This window comes from Anneissia japonica, unplaced genomic scaffold (genome assembly GCF_011630105.1).
Source record: "Anneissia japonica isolate Jap-2015-1 unplaced genomic scaffold, ASM1163010v1 scaffold9_len2422644_cov172, whole genome shotgun sequence".
Classification (NCBI taxonomy): Eukaryota; Metazoa; Echinodermata; class Crinoidea; order Comatulida; family Comatulidae; genus Anneissia; species Anneissia japonica.
Genome location: NW_022758107.1, coordinates 2,085,359 through 2,111,158, shown reverse-complemented (window position 1 = coordinate 2,111,158; position 25,800 = coordinate 2,085,359). Strand labels below are relative to the sequence as shown.

At 33.4% G+C, this 25,800-nt stretch overlaps 1 protein-coding gene across 1 annotated transcript; it reads right to left on the bottom strand.

Moving 5' to 3' along the window:
- Positions 1-8,217: 8,217 nt before the first annotated feature.
- On the bottom strand, positions 8,218-25,374 carry LOC117125039 (serine/threonine-protein kinase B-raf-like; the record flags this gene model as incomplete). The annotated part of the gene is given in 12 exon segments (XM_033271400.1): positions 8,218-10,628; positions 10,795-10,929; positions 11,439-11,570; positions 13,286-13,404; positions 14,066-14,112; positions 14,633-14,809; positions 16,064-16,148; positions 16,606-16,720; positions 17,344-17,462; positions 18,711-18,875; positions 19,481-19,511; positions 25,194-25,374. Coding segments are annotated over 12 exon segments (1,492 nt in total), but the record flags the coding sequence as incomplete, so codon positions are not given.
- Between the last annotated feature and the right edge of the window lie 426 nt (positions 25,375-25,800).

Here is a 25,800-nt window from a genome sequence, read left to right as displayed (position 1 = left end):
AACCTAACACATTTGAAGTTCTTACAGTATTTTATACTTTAAGCAATCTTAAAGTTAAACAATTTGTTGAGCTTGGTTATTGTTTACAGTTAATTTACGTAACTTTCATATCTTAATCCGCTCTGTTCACTACCTTCATCGTGGCCTTTTGTTATTTGCCGTGATATGTAGAAATGATTAAAAGTTGCCCTGACATTACTCATATCTTGTTTGTGGTGACTTTATTTTGAGCATTTAATTTTTATGGTCTTTTTATTGTCAATTGATGTTATTATTTTATAAAAATGCTTGATGTTTGTAATTTTTCCCTTGTTGACTTTGTCGATTTTTAATGTTTTATTATTTAATGACCATGTATTTTATTGTATTTTTTTTTCTTATGATTATTATGTTTTTTTATTTACATTGTGTATGTTTGTTTAAAGCCGGATCAAATCAAATCAAATCAAAACATTGTGTTTTAAAACTTTTACTAGGCCTTATCTTGTTTGTGGTGACTTTATTTTGAGCATTTAATTTTTATGGACTTTTTATTGTCCATTGATGTTATTATTTTATAAAAATGCTTGATATTTGTAATTTCTACCTTGTTGACTTCGTCGATTTTTAATGTTTTAATATTTAATGACTATGTATTTTATTGTATTTTTTTCCCTAATTATTATGTTTTTTATTTACATTGTGTATGTTTGTTTAAAGCCGGATCAAATCAAATCAAATCATTGTGTTTTAAAACTTTTACTAGGCCTATTGGGATACTACAGAAATTACATTAAGTCTGGATTAGTAACAAAAATGTAAACACTCGGAACATACAACAAGTTAAAAAAAGAGAAATGTATCAATTGAAATAATATCTGGTATCGATGCCGTCCAACCATAACTATGCCTTCAATTGTTTTTTTTTAAATCAATATTAGTAACTCAGAATTTTTATACATTTAATATAATAATATTTCTACAATGCTTTTAAGCCTATTACCAACTGTGAATTAAAATATATTAACATTCTAAAAAAACACATCAACCGGTCATAATAAAGTAATTGCCAACTTTGTCAAAATTATCGTATCTCCTGGTCGAAATGTTGAATTGCTGATTATTAGAATTACAAATGTAATCTCAGTCTTTCAAAGTGGAGATGTTAAAACATATTGCCATAATTAAATCGACTAATTTATCTCGTGATGTTTTTATAAAATCATTGAGTATAATGTCATAATTAATCTCATTTTTGAGACTTGATATTAAGTAGGCCTACAAAGCCAGTTTGGATCTAGACATAGAGCAAAGAAACAGAGGATCTAGACAAACACATTTACACATAATTGTGACTAAGCCTGTCCCACAACCATAGGCAAACGTGCCCCTATCTTTAAAACCTCGGACATTTGACTTTGAACTAACACAGAATGATGAGACGTCATAGGTCTAAGGAAGAGGTGATTAAATTTCTGGATTAAAATATCAATGGTCAAGGTCAAGGAAATGTTGAAAAACTAGCAATCAAAAGATAGGCAAAACCAAATGATTGTGTCACCATAAAACTCAATGGAGCGCTTCATATTGGTCTATAGAAAAGGTAAAAAGGTCCGGGAATTCATCGACGCCCGAGGGTCGTCGGCCGACGCGAATTTATTGAGAGAACGCAACGCCACGACGCGCACGCAACGGATTAATTTTCATGACGATCCGTTCAGAATGCTGCCACCGACAAAGCAGACGGCGCCCCGTCTTCTAGCGCTTACAGGGAGCGGAGTGATTCGTCGTGCGACCGTCGTAGGCCTACTATGCAGTGAGTGCTCGCGGCTTAAGGTTAAAGTTATGGAAAGTAAAATGTTTGTCTTTCTTCATCATTCTCATTCTGTATTCGGGGACAGGGCGGAGGTATGCATTCTATGGGGTGATCCTCAAGAAAAAGCGCGCGCTATACAAGAAACAATTTAAGTAACGTGAAAGTCGTAGGCCTCCTTTTGTTGTGATGCTCTTCAAATAAAGTACATTCAAGTCAAAATTGTCTAACATTTCACGTTTATCCATTACAAGGTGGTAAATTACAAGATTCGCGACTTTGCTGCGCCATAGTGTGCTGTCATTTCAGAACAAAATAAAAACCCGAAAAATAATAATCCTCTGTTAGATTACGTATGCTTATTACTCTTCGTACAATGTTTGAATAAAAAAACTAAGTTTGGCAATATTGATTAATAAATTTTACCATTAAAACAATTGCTTTTTAAGAATATTTGACTTGAATTAGCATAAAAAAATAGCATATAAATTAATTTAAAAATGTACTACATATCAAGGAATTGATTGAAACGTTCCTGGAAAATTTTCATAAATAGGGTACACTGTCACGCCATGAATTACTTTGTTGGGAACATTTCCGTAGATTAAATCTGACTTGTAATAATAGATTGGTACTAAACAATACAATTTAAAACGGTCAGTATATAAGCATCGTCCCAGTTCTATGGTTATGATAATTAATTTCTTTATTATTATCTCCCACCTTCTCCATTTGTTTTATGATAATGACTCACTAGACCTATTAATCAATCATCTTGACGTTTTTAATCAATAAAGAATATGCTTCCAAGAGGAAATTATGAAGAAATTAGTTAGATATGGGTTGGTTCGCCAATAATACTGGTATATTATACCAAAGTTCATGGTCACCCTATCAAAAAAAGTTTGACTAGGGTGTCCGATTTCCACGTGGCCGCGAAATCATGGGGTGAGAAATCTGGATAGATAAATCATGGGGCGAGAAATCTTGATGGATGGTAACAGGTTGCGTAATTGGCAAGTGTCTTTGATCAACTGCAACTGAGTGCCTGCCTGTCGCGTATATCACACGGGCTCTTGCATTATAAATTGCGGCGAGTATGGCGCATTTTGATCGACAGTTTCTTGTTGATAATCTAGGTCTATAGCAAATTACCATTTAGCGGGTACTCAATTTATGAAAACCTGGATATAACAGAAAATGAAAAAAAGTGTTGCCATGTGGCCTCATCAGCCAATCATATTATTTTGCTCTTAAATGCACAAGTTAACACCTAAGTTTGCTAAGCTTTGGGTGTAGCCTAATCCTACTAATCCGCGGTGTTCAATGTTCAATGGCGTCGGAAACGGTCCGGCTGGTCCGGTTTTGGCCGGACCAATAATTTACAACTCAATATCATTTGTAAGCCAAATTCTACTTTCTCTGACGCGATCAAACATAACTTGCACATTCAAATTTGGAGGGGGGGGGGCGGCTGGGACCTCCCTCGAACCTGCTACTTCCCAGTGGTGAAACTAGTCGAGAGTACAGTCATCACACAGTTTAAGAATGCTATATATAGAAAAATAATGACCAAATCACAATTAGATTTTAAAATAATATGGAAGAAGTGTTTAGCAAAAATTATATATAAATAAATTATTCAAATTTGTTATCAATTCCATAATTATATGAAATGAGATGCTTATTCCTCAATGAATGAATAAAGTGCAAGAAACACGAACGCATTTATATTATGCAATATGAATAACAATGACTATAGGTATATTATATTTGACGGAAGTTGACGGATGTTGTGAAATACCGGTACCTAAAAAAGATTCTAGATTCAAGAACACTTTATTGTCTATTTTGAAATAGGAATTTGTTTTTCCTTTGCAACAGTCTTGGTTAATAAGGAAAAATTTATATTAAAAATCACACGACAAAACAACTTGGCAATGACGAGAAATACGTTAGGATATTAACAATTTAAAATAGTTAAGTAGCAAAAAGTTAAAAAAAATATCACTGTTTAAAACTGTTTAAAACCAGGCATTTTAGTAAAGATTAAAACTATAAAAACCTAGCATTTTGCTATAAAATAATGACAGCATGCTAATTAAAGAAAACATGTGTTATGTATACATGCTATGCATTATTTAGTAAACCTATTAAATGTTTTTCGAATTAAGCTAGGTGAATTCAACGGATCGATTTACACTTTTTTGATTAAAAAAAATTACTATGAAATGGCTAAGGCCGCCCAATATACATGCGTACAACCCGTAGCATAAGCTACGGCCCTGGTTCGAGACGATACGTGTCAATTATTTTTGAGTATTTTTGCAACATACTGAGCAGGCCGTATGGTAGTACGTCGGCTAGTAAAAATACATCATTTAAAAAAAATATCAGTTCTACTGTTAAAGCAATGTTTAACTACTATTACTTGTACGTACGTTAATAATAATAATAACAATAATAATAATAATAATAATAATAATTATTATTATTATTATTATTATTATTATTATTATATTTATTTCCTCCATAAAAAATATATGTATATATATAATACAAGATTAAAACATTAAAATTGAAAGAAAATCCAATGAAACAAAGAGTATACAGATTGCTGGTGAGTGGGGAGGCGGGCATACCAAAAGGAACGGAGTTCCTGTACAATAAATGTTTGGGATCCACAAGCACTCATCGGCAAAACGTATAGTCAAACAAAAGAGTTATATGAACGATTCCTTAACAAATTTCTTAAATAAATGTAAAGGAAGGCAATTCCAACAGTCAATAATTCTATGACAAAAGAATGAGCAAGTTCGTTGCATCGGGGATTTCTATTACAAAGAGTAGGATATTCTTTTCTTACATTAAGGATGAAGTCAAACATGTTAATAATTGTGCTGTTGAACAATTTAAAGAAAAATCACATATCGATGACTTTCCGACGTTTTTTTAAAGAGAAACAAAACCCAATTCAGCCATCCGGTCCTCATAGGAAATATATCCAATATCCCCAATCCTAAGAGAACAAGTCTGGCCAAAATAATACCTAGTGAAATCTCTCTGAATGCCTTCAATCCTGGCAATATCACACTCCATATAGGGGTTCCATACTGGGGACGCATAATCTAATAGTGAGTGAAAGTTTAGATCGGCCAGTGAAACGTTTAATAAAACCAAGTGTTCGGTTGGCTGTATTACAAATTGGTTGAATATGGAGATGCCATTAGGTTTGATTGAATAATAACGCCAAGGTAGTTATGCTCACTCTGGCGTGAAATTTCAATATGATTAACTTTGTATGAAAATAGCAATGGGATTTGGCGCAGAGATATTGGAAGAAAAACTGACTTAGGATTGAAGACCATACCATTCTCATGACTCCATGTGGCAATATTATTCAATTCAGATTGCAGCTTGATGGCATCTTCATCAGAAGAAATGGACCTAAAAATAACAGTATCAACTGCATACATGAATTGAGGTGGGAGATGAAACAGCGTTTTGCAAATCACTAGTAAATAGGATAAAAAGAAGCGGCCCCAGTATGGAACCCTGAGGGACACCGGATTGAACAAAAACAGGCAGAGCATTCTCCACTAAAAATAACACCGAGTACGATGCAGAAGGAAATCACAAATCCACATGTGAATTTGCCCAACAATATTTATGAATGGTGACAAATATAAATGATAAAGCATGAATGGTTAAATGATATATTTAGTACAAGTATGAATGATTGATATAATAGAATAGTGCGTGTCTTGAGCTATAGACAAAGCTAATGAAAAGAAGTCATGTTAATGCAATGATTATGTATATTTGGCCGGACCAATAAAAATAACTTCCGACGCCCCTGATGTTGTACTGTATAAGGAACTCTGTAGTAGATGCTGGGTATTCTCATCTAGCTATAATCCTACGTTGGCTATATAGTTATCAGGGAGTTTTAATCAATGATATAGTGAGAAATATCGTTATTTTTGGTTGCCACCATGGCACTGCAAATCGTCAAAATTCGGATCCAGTTGGATCAAAAGGCTTTCGTCCAAAAGGAAATTTATCATGAGTTTATTTTGCTTATACGTAAATATTGACTTCTGTTTAGATTATTGTACCAATGCTTGCTAAAGAAATTAAAATTAACAATAATTTATCGGAAAAGGCACTATCCCAAATTCTTAATCTTTGTGAGGATGTCGACAAAGAAAATGCCATTGGGAAATAAACCAATGTAAAATAAATATGGAGTAATGTAATGTAAAAATGGAAAGCAAACACAGAAAAAATGCAAATCAGACAAAACTTTAGAAAATGGAAATTTACACCGCATTTATTACTTTTAATGGCCAAATACATTTCGTTGCAGTACACATTTAAGTTCACCAATAGACGACAGTCAAAGCACTTGATCTCATTGGACAATTAACAGTCCTCATGGTATGGCCTACAGAGTCGAGATTTGACAGTTACAATGATCAACATAACATACTAACATATTCCATTTAGGCCAAAATGCGGATAAGTATAACTGTCACGTCATGCAAAAAAAAAAATATTTTCAACTTGCATTGTTAACCTCATGATGAAGTATGCACATTAAAAACCAGTCTGTTCACAAAAAAACAAAGACTATATATCCTCTGCTACGATACGCGCACACAACCATGTTAAAAAAATCTTCCACCACAAAGGTATGCGTTAACATTTGCATCCACGTCTGTCACGTGGCGTGTGTATTCTTCATTGTGTTAGTTTACAACAGCGATGCGCTAACCTGTAGTATTCTTTGTTTTTGTCCACGCTAACGATTCCACAAGGTAGCGCATGCATCTGCAACACGGTACTTTTTTATGGTGTATATTGTGTACTTGAAAAATTGTTTTGTGTGTATTGCACTGCGGATTTTTTTTTGTTTATACATAATAGCTAATCTCATTTCATACAAGTCCCCTCCAAAGCCCTTAACTCTATAACGTTAACCTAGCTGGAAATTGCATAATATAACGAGCTAGGTTCAATATAAGAGTTCCACATGCTACAATTGAATCTATTTTTTTCTTAGATAACACCACCAGTGGCACTTTTTCTCTTGTAGAGAATAATCTATATATATTTACAGATGATGTATTTGTTGTAATTGCAGATAATATCTATGTATCAATACAAAAAAAGGTTAAGTTTTTAACCGTCATCCTCAATAGTACATCAAAACGACATATTATGTATTTAAAAATATTTATGCAAATTATGGTACTATACATATACCAAATCAAAGGCGAAATAACTATATAACAGAACAATCTCAAAGAGATTCGAATTATTCATTCTAGAAGTAACAGTTCACTATACAAGATATACTAATACCAAATTCTATCTAAATATAAAATAAGAATATAACTACGCACAGTAAACTGAAAGAGTATATCCGTTTGTAAACGAATACCTGCAATAAATTAATTGACAAATTGTGTTAAGTATAAATTGGGAACTATATGGTAGTAAATACAAAATCACAATAGCAACCACCAAAGAGGATTACAAGCTGGGACTGGAAATTACAACAGGCAACACTAACGTTTCTTTTGACAAACTACAGTATTTGCACAGCATTTACATTTCAACGTGTTGTGACGTCACGGGCATAAACACAGGACTAAAGAGGCAACCTTGATATAATATGAGCTTTTCTGACACATTGGTAGTGTGCAACAGATTCGTCTTCATTGAATCTCAGAAGTATTTGTTTGTTTCACCTTTGAAAACAAACCAAAAATCGTCTTCAGAAATTTGGAAACCCAGATAAAAAAAAAAGGAAAATCCAATATAGATTATATATAAGGTAGCAAAAACTTATATAAATCATTTCTATTTATAATGAAACACTAGATCATTTTGTTGGCCACATAATTATGTTTTTGGAAAAACTGGTCATACTGTGAAAATACAATTGAAAAATTGGTGAATATTTGTGGGACTTGTGTGACCTAAAGTTATTAAGCTGTCTCTTATACACATCTAGATGTGTATAAGAGACAGATATATACACATATATATTTATGAAATCGGAAGTTTCATTGACCCCGATACCAAAAACCCGAACAATAACCAATCCTCATCCATCTGACAAAAACACCCACCCAAAAATGCACACGCATGCATGAACATAAATTTAAGGTAATTCAATACAACATTGTACTGTGCATTACTACCATCAGCAGAACATTAAACTGCCTAGTACAGTATGAAATTCAAACTGAAGATAATAAGGAGTTCGAAGAAAATGGCAATACTTGAAACAAATAAACATATAAATGTTTTGGGATTTTAGACAGAGGAAAATGTTGTAGAGAATACAAATTTCATACAGGAAATGTAGAGAAATACAAAAAAATAACATTAGGAGCTTTGCTGAATTCATATTCATCTTTCCAACATAAGTCTTGTGCTTTTGGCGAAGGAGGTAGTTTCAAATGGGGTTAATGCACTCAACATTAGATAGCAATCACTCTATTACACATCTTTTTTATCTTTCAAATGCCATCGTGTTCTTGTATGTTCCAATGACATCTCTGTCCCAGAAACCACTTCACACAGTAAGCTTACTTAACACTTTGAAATGAAATTCAGCAACTCTTCATTTATTCAGTGTCTTGCACATTCCAATGACCTCTTTCCCAAACACCTCTCCAATAATTCAAGCATGTTTAACACTTTCAAATTGAGTATGTTTTTTCAGCAATTCTTCTTTATTTCAGTGTCTTGTACATTCCATATGATATCACTGTCTCCAAAAGCTCTCCACTAATTCAACTTATTTAACACTTTTAAATGGCATCTGTATTTCAGCAACTCTTCAATAATTCAGTGTTTGGTACTTTCCCAAGCTATGTCTTTCCAGTAAGCTCTTCACTCAACACATTCAAGTGACATCTTGTACATCACAATAATATCTCTTCCCAGCAAGTTCTCCACTTAACATGTTGAAATGACATCTTTATAACAGAAACTCTTCAATAATTCAATGTCTTGCACATCCCAATGATACCTCTCCTATCCTAATTAAAGTGTCTTTACACTTTCAAATTGCATCTTTATTCCAACAACCTCTCCAATAAGAATACTATTTTACTTCAACTCTTTAACATAGAGTAAGTAATTGTTCAGAAGTTGCAAGTCCAATAATTTTTTTATTTCAAGTAGTAGCTGTGTTTCAGCAATCTCTCCACTGACTAGATGCTTTGTACGTTCCACTGGCGTCGCTGTTACAGCAAACAATCTCAATACTTCATTGCGTTGTACATCTACTATCACCCTAATACTTTTTATAGAAGGGTCCAAAAATTTGTACAGATTTTACTAAATCTGACACAAACTTCCAAAAACTGGTAAAATACTCATTTTTGTCCTAAATATTGTAAAGTTATAAATTTGGTTAAACCTGAAGAATAACTTAACCATATACCAAAACAAAATAATAGTTACTCCCAACGTAAGTTACTATCCCATGATTACGTAACTGGGCATTGGAAGCATTTTATGATAGTATGGATACGTCCCAAAATGTTGCAATATAATTTAAATATAAAATTGAATATTTATTTGATACTTTGGAGTTAACATGAAATAATTTTTTTAAAGTTTTAAGATCATAAATTTATAAAATCTACAGGAGTTTGCACAATTGCTTGTAACTACTTGACTATGAATACATGTCTTGGAATTGTTTTTCGAACATACTTTAAGAAAAGATTATTTGCCAGTTAACAAACTTACATATTGAAACTTACATGAAAAGGGTTTGCTTAAGTACAAAGACAAAGTTATTAAGATCCTTAAAATTTATCAATTGAATCAGATCAGCTCAATCCCCAATCCTATGATAATAACTCTTAATTTGGTAGATGCATAATTCTGTTTTTCACTCCTTCTTGAACAGTTGTCAAAATTGTTGTACTGTCTTTGAAAACTCAGAACAAAACCTTCCTATTCCTCTAAGGTCAATTGTCGATACCTCTATGTACACATGTTCGTATAGTTCCGGAAATTCCTTGAATGGATTGTATTTATGCATTTGAATTTTTATCATACATCTAGACTTCAGATTGCTTCCAGTCGGGTAGATTACACAAGAAAAATTCTGTATCATCTTGAATGGTTCATTTTGAAAGATGCTGATCGATGTCGAGGGAACAAGTAAGTTTAGCCAGGAGAAAGCAACATACAGCACCAACACCTGTTGTCTTGCTGAACATTGCTGAATCACAACCTTGTTGAGACATACAGTATAGAATGATTACCTGGATCATCTCAAACATCTCTTGGAAAAAAAAATCACTTAACATGATATATTCCTGGATAAAAACTAAATTCATAAAATGGTGATTTGCAAATGATGAGTAACAACAATAGTGTTTCTCTGTAATTATTCAGTTATTAGCAGTTCCCATTTGATACATCCTTGTCTGCATCTCCACGGGAGCAAGATATGGAGTCAACATTTAATTCATTAGCGCAACCTTTTATCGTTCTGACCTTCACTGACAGATAGGGTCCAATTAACAGTTTTTAGAGGTGCTGTCTCAACGTACTCAAAATGTTCTCCTTTGGGTCAGTTGCACTGATATATAGAGCTGTTAGACAACATACCCTATAAGTGGTTAGTTGTGATGGTAAATAGTGGAAATGCTCCAAATTGACTTTGAATGGGTGTCTTAGGTGAGGGACAGTAAGTGAAGTCGTCTGATGCTAACCTTGCTCGGTTAATGGTCGGTTCTGATGTGCTGCGATGTATTTTAGGCAAGGACCTTGCCAAGCTTTCAAGTGAAGCTAAAATCTGTGGAATAAGAATACTTTCAATTTTAATTATTTTCATATGAAGAGTATACAAAACTTACACAGTAGCAGGCTATCAATTGAAAGTTAGCAATGATGAAATGAATCTTAAAAATTTCCATCCAAATGAAACTACATGTATTGAAAGCCATGAATCTGTAACTGACCTGTGGGAATAAAGGTCTTTCATCTCGATTGTATTTGCAACTGTCCGATATTAACCTCTTCAGTGCTTTAGGTGTGTTCCCTTTCGCTTTATTAGGTTCTGGGTGCAGGTAACCTCGACCTACCATCCAAATAATCTGAAAAGTAATGTATTATAAATTGAAATAACAGAATTATTACAATGTATTATATATAAAGGGATGTTTTCTGCTGTTCTATCTATAGTTTCTCAAGCACCTAGAGCATTTTCTGAAAAGGATATAAATCCTGTTAATATTAACTTCATTCAATATTATTCAATTTTTGAAGATGTTTTTTAAAGATGTATGTTTATTAAGGACATAAATAAGAAACATGCCAAATATATTGATGCGACTTAAAAATACCGGTAATATAATTACAGTAGAATTATTAAAGAGACATCTTCGGGGTCCAAAAAGTGCGCTTAATAGGTGTCCACTGAATAGGGGTTGACTGTGGTGTTAAAAAACATACTTTTCCTCAATTTGCAGCCAAAAATGTGTCCCCCAATAGGGGTGTCCCAAAGGTTGAGTTCTACTGTTTATTATTATTAGTTCAATGGTTATTCATTTGATCAGAAATCGTGAACAAAACATGAATATTCATATAGTTTTCCCAGCCTTACCTGATCTTTGTTGTTTATATGACTATATGGTAATTGACCTGTGACCAACTCGTATAACACCACTCCATTAGCATATACATCAGATTGGAATGTGTATGGGTTCGGGTCTTGCATACGGATCACTTCAGGTGCCTAGAATATATAAAAAAAATAATCACTGTCAATTATTCTAAGATATAAATAAAGGCAATCTAGGATTGTTTCTTTTTTCCTTTTTTATGATAAATTGTAGTGTTTACTGAGGCTTTGTAGATTTGACTAATAGAATCGGAAATTGCTTTTTATATGCATTTGTATAACATTGGCCTACTTGCTTATTTATTTGCAATATTCTTTTTTTATCATTGTTATTTCTTTACTTTTTTTTTATTAATTAAATAATTTTCTTTTTTTATTCATTTATTCTGAGTGTTGGTAATTACTGTACAGTATTAACTTAAGTATAACATTGGCCTACAGATTTTGTGCATTCTGAATTGTTATGTTATTCTGATAGTTACTTTGTACAGGGACTAGTTCCCTTTGTTACCTATCAGTCCCTTATTTGAGTTAAATAAAATTATGAATTATTCATTTAAAAAATGTAAAATAGTATTTATTTCAGTCATTGGCTGCCATTTACAATTTTATTAAATAGATGAATAAACCTTGCATAAAAAAAATTTCCAATAAATATTTCTAGAGTGCCAATCAACCTTAACAACTAACTAAGGCCTAAAAAAAATGTTGGCGTAACCCGACCTACCCTGGACATTTTTATTTAAATTTCACGATACAAGTTTACGTGAGCAAAATGGCCGTGGTCGGGTGTCATTCAAAATGTTTCAAAAGTGGTCCAAGGGCGAAAAATATGACAATCAGGGGCTTTAAAGGCTTATTTAATTGATTTTATAGATTTCAAGGTCTTTTGCTGAATATTGTGGCAGTCCAACAAAAAAAAAATTCCCTACCTACCTACCCTATTGTTTGGAGCCCGTTATGCCAACATAACATTTTTTTAGGCCTAATTAGAACATGGCCATTGCCTGAATCCCATAAATGGCCATTGCCTGAATCCCACAAACACATTTTCACATGTATTTATGATGCAGTTTGTATGACCGTAGCAACAATTCCTGAGAGATGCAGAGTTTAACAGAACAGTTCTTAATACATGACTAAAATAAACTATATTCTGTTTCTTAGTTTGTATTTATTTGTATTTAATATATCAAAGTATTTATTTTAGAAAAAAAAAGAAATCATTAATTATTAATATTTAATATCACTTTTATATGTTGTATTAATATCTATTTCTTAAAACATATTTTTTAATTTATTAATTTGAATTCATGAATTTTTAATGCCTATTTTTAAAATAATTTACTTGATATTGATATTTCAATTATTTATTTCTATTTCATCCTCATCTATAAGCGAGTAGGTATGTGAAAGCCTGAACAACAGGCTTAAAAGCTACAGTAAGAACAATACAATTTACTAGATAAAAACAATTATTAAATAAAACAACTACTACTAAAAAAAAATACTACAACAAAGTACTATGTGACTGCAATCATCATTGTTCATTATAAATTTGTTGTAATATTTATTTTTGTGTATGCATTGTATGTACTTATTGTGCACTTTTAGTGCACTAGGGCTACCTCTCTGAATTAGGCATGTGTGGAAAGACGTCAGTGGGTTGGGATTCGTGTTTGAATTTCCAAACTGCCTCGTCAGTCTAAAAGTTTGCGGAACGCTGATGTAGTGCATCTTGTGTGTGTAAGGCTGTTTGGTATCCTTGGCCTAACATTGTATAAAATAAAAATGCAGAGTCTTGTGACGGTTTATTTCAGGTCACCTACCATCCACAATATTGATCCCGATGGTTGTTCAAACTGGTGTGACCCACTCCATCTGGATTTGACTGTTGCCAGACCAAAGTCGCCTATCTTTACCGTCAAGTCATCATGTAAAAAAATGTCTGATTCAGATGTTAAGGCAAAAATCTAATTGCAAATATTATCTGTTAAAACAGAAAACCAAGCAGTCACTAGTGCTAAGGATTGTGAAGAAGATGGTAATAGAAAGCAGAAGGTTGTATTTATTTGTAAGTGCTAAAATTGGCCTGGTGTACAATATTAAACCTTTAACCTTAGATTAACTCCTTATCCTAAAATCATGGTAAATGCAGTGTTATAAGCATACTTTAAAAAAAATGAATTTATTAGTAAATGCTAACATTGGCATGGTGTACAATAATAACCCCTTAACCTTAAATTAACCCCTTAACCTTAAATTAACTCCTTAACCTTAAATTAACTCCTTAACCTTAAATTCTGGTAAATGCAATGTTATTAGCATACTTAGGAAAAAGAGAGTAATCATCAAATATAAGTGTTTCTTAATTGTTCACATTTATACCAGTTTACAATCTTTACCTTCCATTATTGTGCAGAACCTTTATGATTACACTTAAACAAACAGTTGTCAATCAAATCAAATTGCTTGGCTCTACCAGCAATTTGACAAGAACTATTCACGTAGTTAGCTTTAAGTGCAGTAAGATAATAAGACAGTGAAAATATTCTTCCAAAGAACTTGTCCTAAAGTTTTGTCAATAATTATCTTGAAAAAAAGGATACTATTAGACTTGAGATCCCTGTGAATAATGTTTTTTGCATGAAGATAACTAAAATGGAAAAAGAAATAGAACATATAAATAGATAGCACACTTCCATCATAAACATAATATATGCAGACACGGTATATTGAAAATATGTGGGGAGGGGGATGCCGATGTCCACCAATGGAGATGGCACAGGGTCCAAACACCCTGGAAGCTCCGGGACTGATGGTGTTAAAACAACATATTTGGTTATATTGAAGCACAATGCTTAAGACATAGTATACATGTTCATTTATTGTCTCAGATTTTTGGACCCGGTTTTCTGCTGAGATCTTTGGAATGTCTATCTGTTGAAGTACATCTAAGCTACTGTAAAAGTATAACATCTATGGGTAAGCTAATTATAACAGCTTAGTTTTTGCTACCAATACCTCAAGTTCACACCATTTTGTTCAATAACACAGGGGCACTCATTTTGAAGTTTAATTTTGTAATTTTTATGAATTGTAGCCAGAGCTGATAAACTGGAAAAAGTTGGTTTATAAAGCTCAAATTAAAATATAGTAAATATGTGTGTACTTACTCCATGCCCTGTGCTATCTGCCTTGCTATGTCAATTAGTTCATACATTTCAAACTTGCGTTCATGAACATGAAGATGTTTGTACAGACTAGAGCCCTCACACCACTGCGTCACAATAGCTAGGTCCGGTTCAGATAAACATCCCATGAACAAAAGAATGTTGGCATGACGAGTTTTCCTAAGATGGATATTACAAAGAGTTTATTCCATTAAAATATATGTTGAAAACACATTTTATTTTACTAAGCATACAAATCTTTGTAAAAGTAGAAGTAGTTTGGTGAAGCGCTCAGGGTTCTGTTTCTCAACCCCTCGCTGTGCATTTCACTTGTGCCCCTGAGGCAAAGCACCTTACCTACGGTGTCTCTATCAACCCAAGAGTACAAGTGGGCAGCTGGTAGGTTAAAAATAAAGCGCTGATTACAGCTATAATACTATGGAATTCTAACCAGGGAGCCGAGTATTTGTTACATATGTGCTTGATTCAATGGCCGGGGGTAATAATACGAAGGGCTTAGAGGCCTTGCTGGCATGAAGCACTAAGTCTAACATAACATGTTTTTTTAGATTTAATATTAATAATCATATGTGGCAAAGACAAGCCAAACCAGTCACTCATCGCAAAAATTGATTTTTAGTTATTAATATATTAATACAGGGTTAAACAGTGCAATGAGCTATAAAATGGTAAAAGAATCAATTAAATCCGACATTTCTTAATATTATTAAAATATTATTAATTTGAAAATGGGGAAAATAACAGCATAGCATGATGTATAGATATATGAGGTTAGTTTAGTGCAATAAAATAGATTTCAAGGATTTTGACATTCCAGAATGTTTCGGCCATTATCTCTGAAACAGGATTTGTGACAGAGTGACTGGTTTGGCTTGTCTTTGCCACATATTATTATTAACATTAAATCTAAAAAAAAATGTTTATAGGTGAAGCTGATGTTGTAAGATGTTATCATTCCTCTTACTGTATGAGGATATACATGGAAATCACAAAAGGGTTGATTGTACTCCAATACGTTTATGTACTTGAATGAAAAAACTGGTATATAGAGGATATCAATGGTGGAAATAAATGTGGAAGAGGGGAAGTGGCAAGAAGCTAGCGATTACTGTGAGGGTATAGATAGTGATCAGACATCAACCAAACTAAATTTCTTATTTCTTTCTTTTTCTTAAAAGATCAAAGAACCAATCAATGGATAGGATGAGGAAAATGCCCCTAGCAACACTTGGAAGGACAGACCAAACAGTAGAAACAAAGCTTTACACAAAAAAAAACAAATGGAAAGGCAGGTAAAGGAAAGGTGGCAATGGAATCATTGATAGGCTTTGACCCTAGGGAAGCGAAGGATGAAGCCCCTTAAGTACTCACTGGAAATTTGGCTCCATACTAAATTCAAATCTATTGACTTACCTCAGAACAGCAACTTCATTCTTGAATGCTTGCAGCTGAGATGGGGTTGGATGTGTTACATTCAACTTCTTTACAGCCACAGCACCTACATAATCAAGCAGAAATGACCAAGGGTGACCTACCATCTACAGTACAGATGGACAGAGTGCAGCCCGCGGGTGCATGTGGCCTGACAGCGATTTTTTTTGTGGCCCGAGAAAATAAATAAAAAACCCTATTTGTGTGGCCTGCCAAGCAACAATGGCTAGAAACCTTGATTTTACCGACCCGACACCGATCATATGTAATAAGTAACATTAAAACAGAGAATAAATCGGTGTAAAAGCAATGCTTGCAGGTTTTTGGAAGCTCACTGGAAACATCAAAGTTTGGGTGTAGTCCTCGGTGTTAAATCAAAAATTCACTTTGGCCCTACGACCGATTTTTATGCCCACCCCTGATCTACAGTATTACTGTATACATTAACTGCATTTCACATTACAAAAAATTAATTTTCATTTACATCCAGGGGTATTGGAATTCTGAAACAATTATTGACTTACCATGCCACTGACCACGGTACACAGTTCCAAATGAGCCGGATCCAATCCTGGGACCTAACGTCAACTCCGGACTTGGAATCTCCCAGTCATCATTAGAATCTCTTCTCTCTCTTGGCTAGTGACATGAAAAGAAAATAGGTTTTACTTGGAAATGTACAGTATAGCTCAATGGATATTAAAGCCTGGTTTCCATAAAATCGCTACACTTTCGCTACAATGTTGTCAGTGCAATCGTTGTACAGCGTAGCAGTCACCAACACAATCGGGAAGGCTCCCCAATTTGACAGACCAATCAGCATCATCGAAAGCTGTCGGCGACAGTATGGAAAGCAAGCTTAACTTGCGATTCATGGGCTTGCATAAGTGGGTTATTCGAGAACGTAGGCATTTGAAATTGTGGGAATGGTGATGAATGATGAAAAGTACTTGAAAGGGAGATTTTGTTGGCAGGATAAACATTTATATTCCAGCATTAACATTAGTGGGTCGGGTCCAATCCTACTGTAGATACATAACAGTGACCATATGCTTGCTCTACATGTTTGCTCATCCATCTTAATACCTGTTGCATTTATATTTATAAAATACAAAACATACATTTATGCGTATGCAATCTAATTTCCATTGCATTAAACTACAATTTATGAAGACTACTGCCCAATAGATTAGTTTTTCACTAGGTGTTATCAAATCTTTGCACAAATACTTCACTGTCAATAAAATAGCTGACAAACCAACCTTTTTACCACTGTATCTTTCACCGGATGTGGAGTGCATCCGTCGTTCTCTACACTTGACATGTACTGGTGGAGTTTGCACACCTGTTGCTGAACCTATCCTGTTTTGAGAACCGCTTCCTAAGAAACACAAAAGGATACACCACACATTTAAAAAAAAGCTGATACAATTGTATGCAATCCACACAAGATCATTAGTAGGAGTAGGGAGTAGGTGTTGCAGTAGTGTCAAACGTAAGGTTAGGTGGTTAAAAATGCAACATACACCATTTTACACCAACTTAGCCTGGCCTCTATAAAATACTGTCGCCTCACTGTTTTCAATTCAGTCGTTACTCTGCGTAGATGTACTCGACGCAATCATGAAGGCAAACGTTTTGATTGACCAATCACCATCGCCAAACTTGGTGGAGATAGCGTGCAGCAATTTGATTGAAACCAGGTTTTTATTAATCCGCAGAATTAAATGCCAAAGCGCAGTATTATTACTCCTAAAGGGATATTAGATGGTATCATGTTAGAGTAGTAGGTATTGCAGAAAGATAACCAAAATAATATTTAAAAAAAAACACCTCAGAATATAAAGTATGTGTACAGTGTGTATTTGATGGCGGTGATAATATGTACTAATTTCAGATTGATTTGCCTTAATTGTAATGTAATCAAGTTTTTTGTTATAATTCAATGCGAGTTTGCGTCAGGAAAATATCACAGAAGTTTTTCCTTACCTTACCTTACCGATTCCCACCCGAGTTTTTTTTGCAAGTATTTGGGAACGTACAGACTATTTGGTTAAAGGACGTGAGGTAGGGTAAAACATCACTCCTATGACTTATTTATCATGTTTTTGATTTGTATATCAACCCTTTTATTACTTTATGAGTCAATATCAATATTAAATTAAATGAATGTTTACAAGTTTGAAAATGATGTTTACAAGTTTGAAAATGATGTTCTCAAAATTGAGTTTTTATGCTTTTCAATAAAACAATATTTAAATGTTAAATTCTTTTTTGGGGTTTTTCTTTTATTTTTTTTATTTTTACTGATTTGGATCTTTTGGATGTTATGTGTTTTGTATATTGTATATAAAAAAAATTATATTTCTTAATGATGTAAATTTACCTAGTACAAAAGTTGCAATAAAAGTACTTTGGTTTGATTTTGAACTTACAAAAAAAATGTGATGACGCTGTAAGCAAGGCTTAGGAAAAAAAGAGTTGTGAGAAGGCGGCTTGAGTTTGGATTTGAACCCAAGACGCTGGGATTGGAAGACAAACATCTGGACCACCAAACTACTGCTCCACTCCTCAACAAATCCACAGATCACATTCACGGTTAAATCAAAATCTGCTTATGGAGACTTACCCCTATGTGGAGGAATTAAAGGCTGATACAACGATTGGAAACCATCTAGGCTGGGATTACTTGGTGAAGTAGAGACAAATGTTGTAGGTGTTTTGGAGAACGAGGCCGGTATCAAGGTATTGAGTAAAGGATCACCGAAGTGGTGATGGTGGTGGTGATGATGGTCTAGTATGAGGCAAAAGAAAAAAAGAAAGAAAAGGAAACAAAAATTGCAAGCCTACGAGCAAAAACAAAAGATCAAGAATTAAATAAAAATCATAAATGCAGAAGTATAATATTTTGTTAAGCAACCACTGAACTCATAATGGGCAATTAAATAAAATGTTAGTAATATCTGATATTATTATAATATATTTCCTTGTTAAATAAATGGGAAATATTAGCGATAAATTTCTGCTTAGACACCAACCAATTAAGTTTAACCAAAAAATACAGTAATAAATCCATTGGCCCAAATATGACCAGTTTTTCAACCTACTCTAATGTGCATCAATCAGTATGGTGCCAATGTAAATGATTTAGAAAGGTAGAAATCTTCTTCCTCCTGTGAAGTTCACCTCCTTACCTTACCAAATATGTTGCTCTGTCTACAGTATTTTGTTAAATTAACAATAAAATTTTGAAAAGGGAGGACACTTAAGTCTCAATAGAGTATATTTTCCATTATGAATCTTTCTTTCAAGTCATCTAAAAGTTATACCCGAGTAGAGCATCTTGCCTGAAATATTGCTAAAAATGTTTATGATGTGCTTATTTTCATTGAAACTCACCTGTGACAGGTTTGCCAACACTTTCTAAATCCTGTAGGGATAAAGTTTAGCAAAATAATGAATATTCATTATTAAAGTAATCAAAGTACAAGAATATTAATTTAAATACAGTATATGAATATTCATGAAGTTAAAATCTGGAATAAATAATATAAACATTGATTAAAACAAGATATTTCTAGTAATCCAAAAAATATAGTTTAATAAACCAAATTAGTCAGGTACAGACCAGTGGCGGCTCAAGGATATGGGGGGGTTTGGGGGGGGGGGGGCGCGCTAAGTATTTATGGGTGTAACTATAGCCGAAAGCCCGAGCCAGGGTTGGGTATGGGAGGGGGATGTCCCCTCCTCCCAAAACGAGATTTTTTTTTTTTAAATTGGGACTTCTAAACGGCTGGAAATGGCTGGGATGGAAGAACTAGGCCTACTTTTTTTTTCAGTCCGACTACCCAACGAGCTTTGGCCGATGAGGGGATTGACAAGTCCGATGGGGGCTTAAGCCCCCCCTGCTGGCACTGCCACTGGTACAGACTTACCTCAATAAGAGTATGCCTATTGGGTATAAAAACAAAACATACTGCAAAGTTGCTATACAAAACAAAACAGAATGATTTTGAAATTGTGAACCTTGAGGGATTCGCAAGCAGCAGGTGTCGCCCTAAATTTAAGCAAGCAGCAGACGTCACCCTAAACTTGGCACACTACTGCGGGCAGAAAAAAAAAACTTGCACTCACTCACCCACCCACCCATCAGAAAAATATAGAACATTGTTTTTACTTCTGTGTTATGAACATCTTACTTCCAGTTAGTGGCATGAGTATCATTGTGTGCACCAAAATACATGGTGTGTTTAAAGCTTGTTAAACACACTTTGGAATTAATTTGGCTAAAATGTACTATAATTTGACCATATATAGGCATGTCACATGTTGTCAAATAATTGTGCATGACACTTGTTTTTAGTTTATTATGAATGGTTCGAACTAATTGATTTGGGTTTTATTTTTTTTCCCAGAAGTCTAGGCCTACAATGGCACAATTAATGCAGACTGACGCAATCATTTTTTTTATATAGAGGCTTGAATTCTGCTTACTGTTACTCTGTGGTACTGTCTGTATGAAATATTTACAAGGTTATACAAAATGAGCGTTGTTGGAATGTGGGTTATTAAGACGTTTCACTTGACTGCATTGATAAAAAAAAAACCTTGAGAACAGCATTTGTATGTCCACATAATACCTAACTACTGTACAGGATTCATCATAAGCTGTAATGCGACGACGCTGGGTTGATATCATACGATGTAATGCGACAATGCTAGGATGAGTACATTTACCTTTGTAGAAAGTCCACAATTTTCTGTCTGTTTCTTTCAGTTCAATTTCAAACCAATGGGTCAAGATCAGTAACATTAATACCAATGCTTTTTAATAAGTTAACTTAAGTTCAAATGCACAAATACAGCAAGTTTGAGAAATTCATCAAGTTACTTTGGATTGAGTGAGTGATGATTGATTATTGTTTGGAAACACTGCCACCTACCAGTTTGTTTTGATTTTATACCCAACAGAAAAGCTAATTCGGTCTATTAAGCTGGACACTTGTTGCGCCCGACGGCCGTCGGCCGATACGATTGTATGGAGAACACGCGACGACGCGTGTGCAACAGATCGTTTTTAATGACAATCCGTTCAGACAGCCACTGACAGTCAGCAGACTGAGTCGCGTCGTCAAGCGATCAAAGGGAGCAGAGTTGAATTCCTTGGCCAACGGTCGTACAATCGTCATACAACGCAGTAAATGCCTGGCATTATTCTTTCTAAGATTAATTAATATCATCAATAATTGAATCATACCAAATGATTATAAAAAATAATGTACAGACATAAAATTCATAACATAAAAATGAATGACCTCTAAACATATTGTTGAATATAAATATAAAAAACTTCATAAAAATATTACTTGGCACTGACCACATACTGTATTAACAGAGGGTTAAGATACAAATTCATTCCTATACACACATATGTATAAAATATCACAAAAAATAAATTCATATAGTTCTACATTATGCATTTCACAATACACATGCTACATACATACTGGGATGATCACTATAAAATATTTCTTATGTTAATTATAATATACTATACCAACAGATCACCATACATAGGGAAGGGACTGCAATGAGAGGGGATTTGAAGTGGGGATAGGGAAGGCATACTATATGTGCAAACATAAGTGAACCAAGTGCAGCATTCAACAGAGTAAATAGACTCAAACTATATAGAGCATTCTCTGGTTAGGTTCTATAAAGAAGAGAAATAAACCACCGCAATAATATGGCTTTTTTAAGGTTAAAGCTATATTGTCCGCACAGAGCTATAAACTTTAAAAAAAGTAAAATTATATGTTTAAATTGCTTAATTTTTATATGTTTAAGTAAGTTATTGACTTTCAATAAAAAAAAAAAAAAAACAAAAAAAAACAAACAATATTTTTAAAGAATTTAATTCAGAATGAGAAAAAAATGGTTGTATACCCATACATAGTCATGATGTGCCTATATATGGTCATGATGTGATGTCATCATGACCATATTTAGGCATGTCACATGTTGTCAAATAAAATTTGATAATCTGGACAGGACATAACATATACACTTAATTTACCTGGCTGGCAGGCAGTTAACTTTTAAGAAATTTTATATTTAAAAAAGTCTGTACATAAGTGAAAATTAATTGACATATCAAAACATATTTAAATTAGCAATGTAATGCTTCCTGTTTGAAGTGTCCAGCATTTAAAAAATATATAACTGCCAAAAAAAAAAAAAAAAAATCAGAAAAAAACCACAACAATTCAATTAAAATTTGGAATACCTAATTTTTTATAGGATCGAATAAGTTATTAACTTCCAACCAGAAAGAGATCAAAAAAATATTTTCCACATTTACAGATATGAACTACAATCTTTAAATTGATTTACAATACCAGCCAATTTAAGGGTCTATGCAAAAGATTATAGGAAAAGTATATACATACCCATTTAATGACAGGAAATTTTTTTCTCATTCAGACTTTTAATTGTAACATAATAACTTATTTAAATATACAAATTAAGCAATTCAAAAATGAATTTTTTTTTTCTTAGCTCATGACAGAATGCATCTTTAGATAAAGTGCAGAAAATAAAATGCTAGAAAATATTTGTATGCATGTGCAGTTTGTTACATTGCATTTTCTATTGCAATCTTTTATAAGATTAAGCCATTTCTTTCCCTTTCTAATATAGGTACTAATATGAAATTAATTAATATAAGTAAATTAATTTTAAAGAAACAAAAAGAAAAACAACTCCACTCGCCAGACTTGCATAATACTGTAGGTTAGATTATCTGAAGTAATCACCCAAATTAGATAAAATATTATATAACTTTATTGAAAAAAATGAAAATAGTAGACCACCACTCATTTTATGTACGTTGCTGCATCCTTTCCAGTAGCTAATCTCGCATTATTTTCACATTTTATACACAACACATCATACAATAGTTTAAAACAACCTAAATCATTTTGATTCTTATTACTAATCATAATTATCAATATCATCGAATGTGATATTATATTTAGTATCACAAAAAAAAAGATGCTTTTTAGAGCAATATAGAATTTGTACTGAACTACCCAATGAAATGTGTGTAAAGACAAAAGTTTATGTGCCATTACTAGAGGTATGTGTTTGTAGTGAGAGCATGTGGTGTAAAAAACACTTTCTGCTCAATTTAAACCATGTTGTCTCTTTCTCCACAGGAGTAAAAGTGGATCGTCTATGTGCTCATTACCAGCTACATTATTATGAAACACTATTCCATAGAGCTGACCATGTGCTCATCAGTGTTCGACTGAATCACTGGGGTAACAAAGGCAAGACTTTTTTATACCTTGTTTTAAGTGAACCCGGTGCCTGCAAATAATGATAATTTTGTATAAAAATAAAATTTAATTTTTGGTCCATTAGCGTCACAAACAAAACGAAAATTTCAGAAAAAGAAGTTTTTATTTATTTTTGTTACACTGCCTTGAAATCTAAAAAAAAAAAAAGTATATTTCTTTATATTATATAAATTTAAAGCATTTAACCAACCCATTGCTACACTGTTTACATTCACCAATAAAATTTTATTTTTATTTTCTCCTCCGTCTAGATGTTTCGGGCGGAAAACTTTTAAAATTTATTTTAATTTTCTTTTCGCCCAATTCCAATGATCTTTAAAAAAAAAATAAGTTCGCGAAACAAGGTATTAAAAGTCTTGCGTAAAGTGAAGTGCAAAACAATAGTAGGACAAATTGGCAATATAGACCAACAACATTATTGGCGTATTAAGAAAAATATTTCTGTCGCGTTTTCAAACCCGGAAACTGATCACTTGGCTCCACAAATAACCGTTATATGTACAGGCAAAGGACAACGTTTGTATCTGTATGTGTCTGTTATATGTTGTAGTTGAGTCGGGGCGGGGGGAAGGGGGGTGCTGCACTGCGGGAAATCCCCATTCTCAATTAAAATGAGGACAAACAAAGAATTCTTCATTAAATACTTCTGAAGTAATACTGAGTATTCAGTAAGATTCCCTGTCTGGGTGGGCAAAATATTTCTTACAGTATATTTTTAATTATTCTTCTTATTATTATTAATTTTATTTTCATTAAGAGTATTATATGGCAATTGGGGTTTATTTTGAATAAACTGAATGATTAATCATTGAATTATATTCTATATCTAAGCAGAATTAAAGTTTAACTCTTATCGTTATTTTGATAGGATCCTTATTTAAGGTGCCACTATAATAGGTCAGCATTCACCACAATAATATATAACACACATGGTACAGAGTAAGTGCAATACAGCTCACATCAAAATATTCATTCTCCACATTCACTAAAACAACAGCTACTAATCACAACACATCTATCTATTTATTTCTATATATTTAATACTATATAAAAAAAAAAACGTAAAAGAATAATTCATAGCAGCAACGAATTCTGGATTGGAAAAAATGTGGCGTGCATGGTATTATGAATGAGACCAACATTACTTATATATATTTAATTGTATATTTATTACATTATAATATGCTCTTACGTAGGATTTGTAACATCCAAGCACATTGTACTAAGTTAGGTTAAAGACATTGTAAATCTTAGCATGTCCAAGAAAAGCTATTCGGGAGTTTGCAAGCTTACGACAAGGAATACAGCTATGTCAATCCATCCCACACAGCAGCATATCTGTGACAACGTTGGAGATCCATGACTTATAGATCAATCAACAATCATATTTAGCTTGTATATGTACTGTTAAGGATGTTTTAGGCATGAATGACAATAATGAAGATTATGTATTCCTATTCTTTATCATTTTCTTAAGGTTGTGAAATCTCTCTAATAAAGAAAAATAAGACTTTGACTTTTTTTTATTCCCCTCTACCCTCTCTCTCCCCGTTAAAAAAAAAAAAAATCTAGAGTGAATCTGATATAGGCAAAGCAAGGGATACCACACTCTCAATATCACCCTTTTCAAAATCTCCGAATTCACTGCTGCTAAGAATCAGTATTATACAGCAAAAGCAAAACAATTAGAAAAACAACCAAACATAAAATAAGAGTAAGAGTGAAATGTGAGGGCGCTACCGAGGACTTACCGATAGCAGTGATGCAATTAGTGGGTTATTGACAGCGTTTATGCTAACATTGGGTGCAGAGGTGGACCTCTCTCTATGCATTGCATTTTCGGGAATTCCCTGCTGGCCCACCGAGCTGGCTAGGTCTAACTCCTGCTTGTAATCAGGAGTTAATTTCTCCCCCGGTATCCAGCGTGGTGATCTGTGTGGAGAATATGAAGCATTACTGTGTGTATGTTAAATACGTACTGTAAGGCTTGAGCTTTTAACCAGAGGTTTCTCAATACTGCCACCTAGACCGATACCGATGCTGGGAGGGAAGTCCCATTTCACATACGCTTCATCAGGTGGTAATGCTAGAATCCTGAAAATCAACCAAATCTTGTCAACACAAAATACAGAAGAAAAAAGATTAATGATAAAAATATCTATAAACGAATAAATCTGACAAATCTTATATTAAAACATGAAAATACTAAAAATAATCTTGTCAAATTCAATGAATGATCTAAAAAAAAAATAATGGTTGTTAAAAAGAAATCCATAGGACCTGCAGTACACCTTAAATATCTCAGCCAAAAAAAACTATCTACTTGTAAAAAATCAAGGAGAGAAGCAATGGAATGGA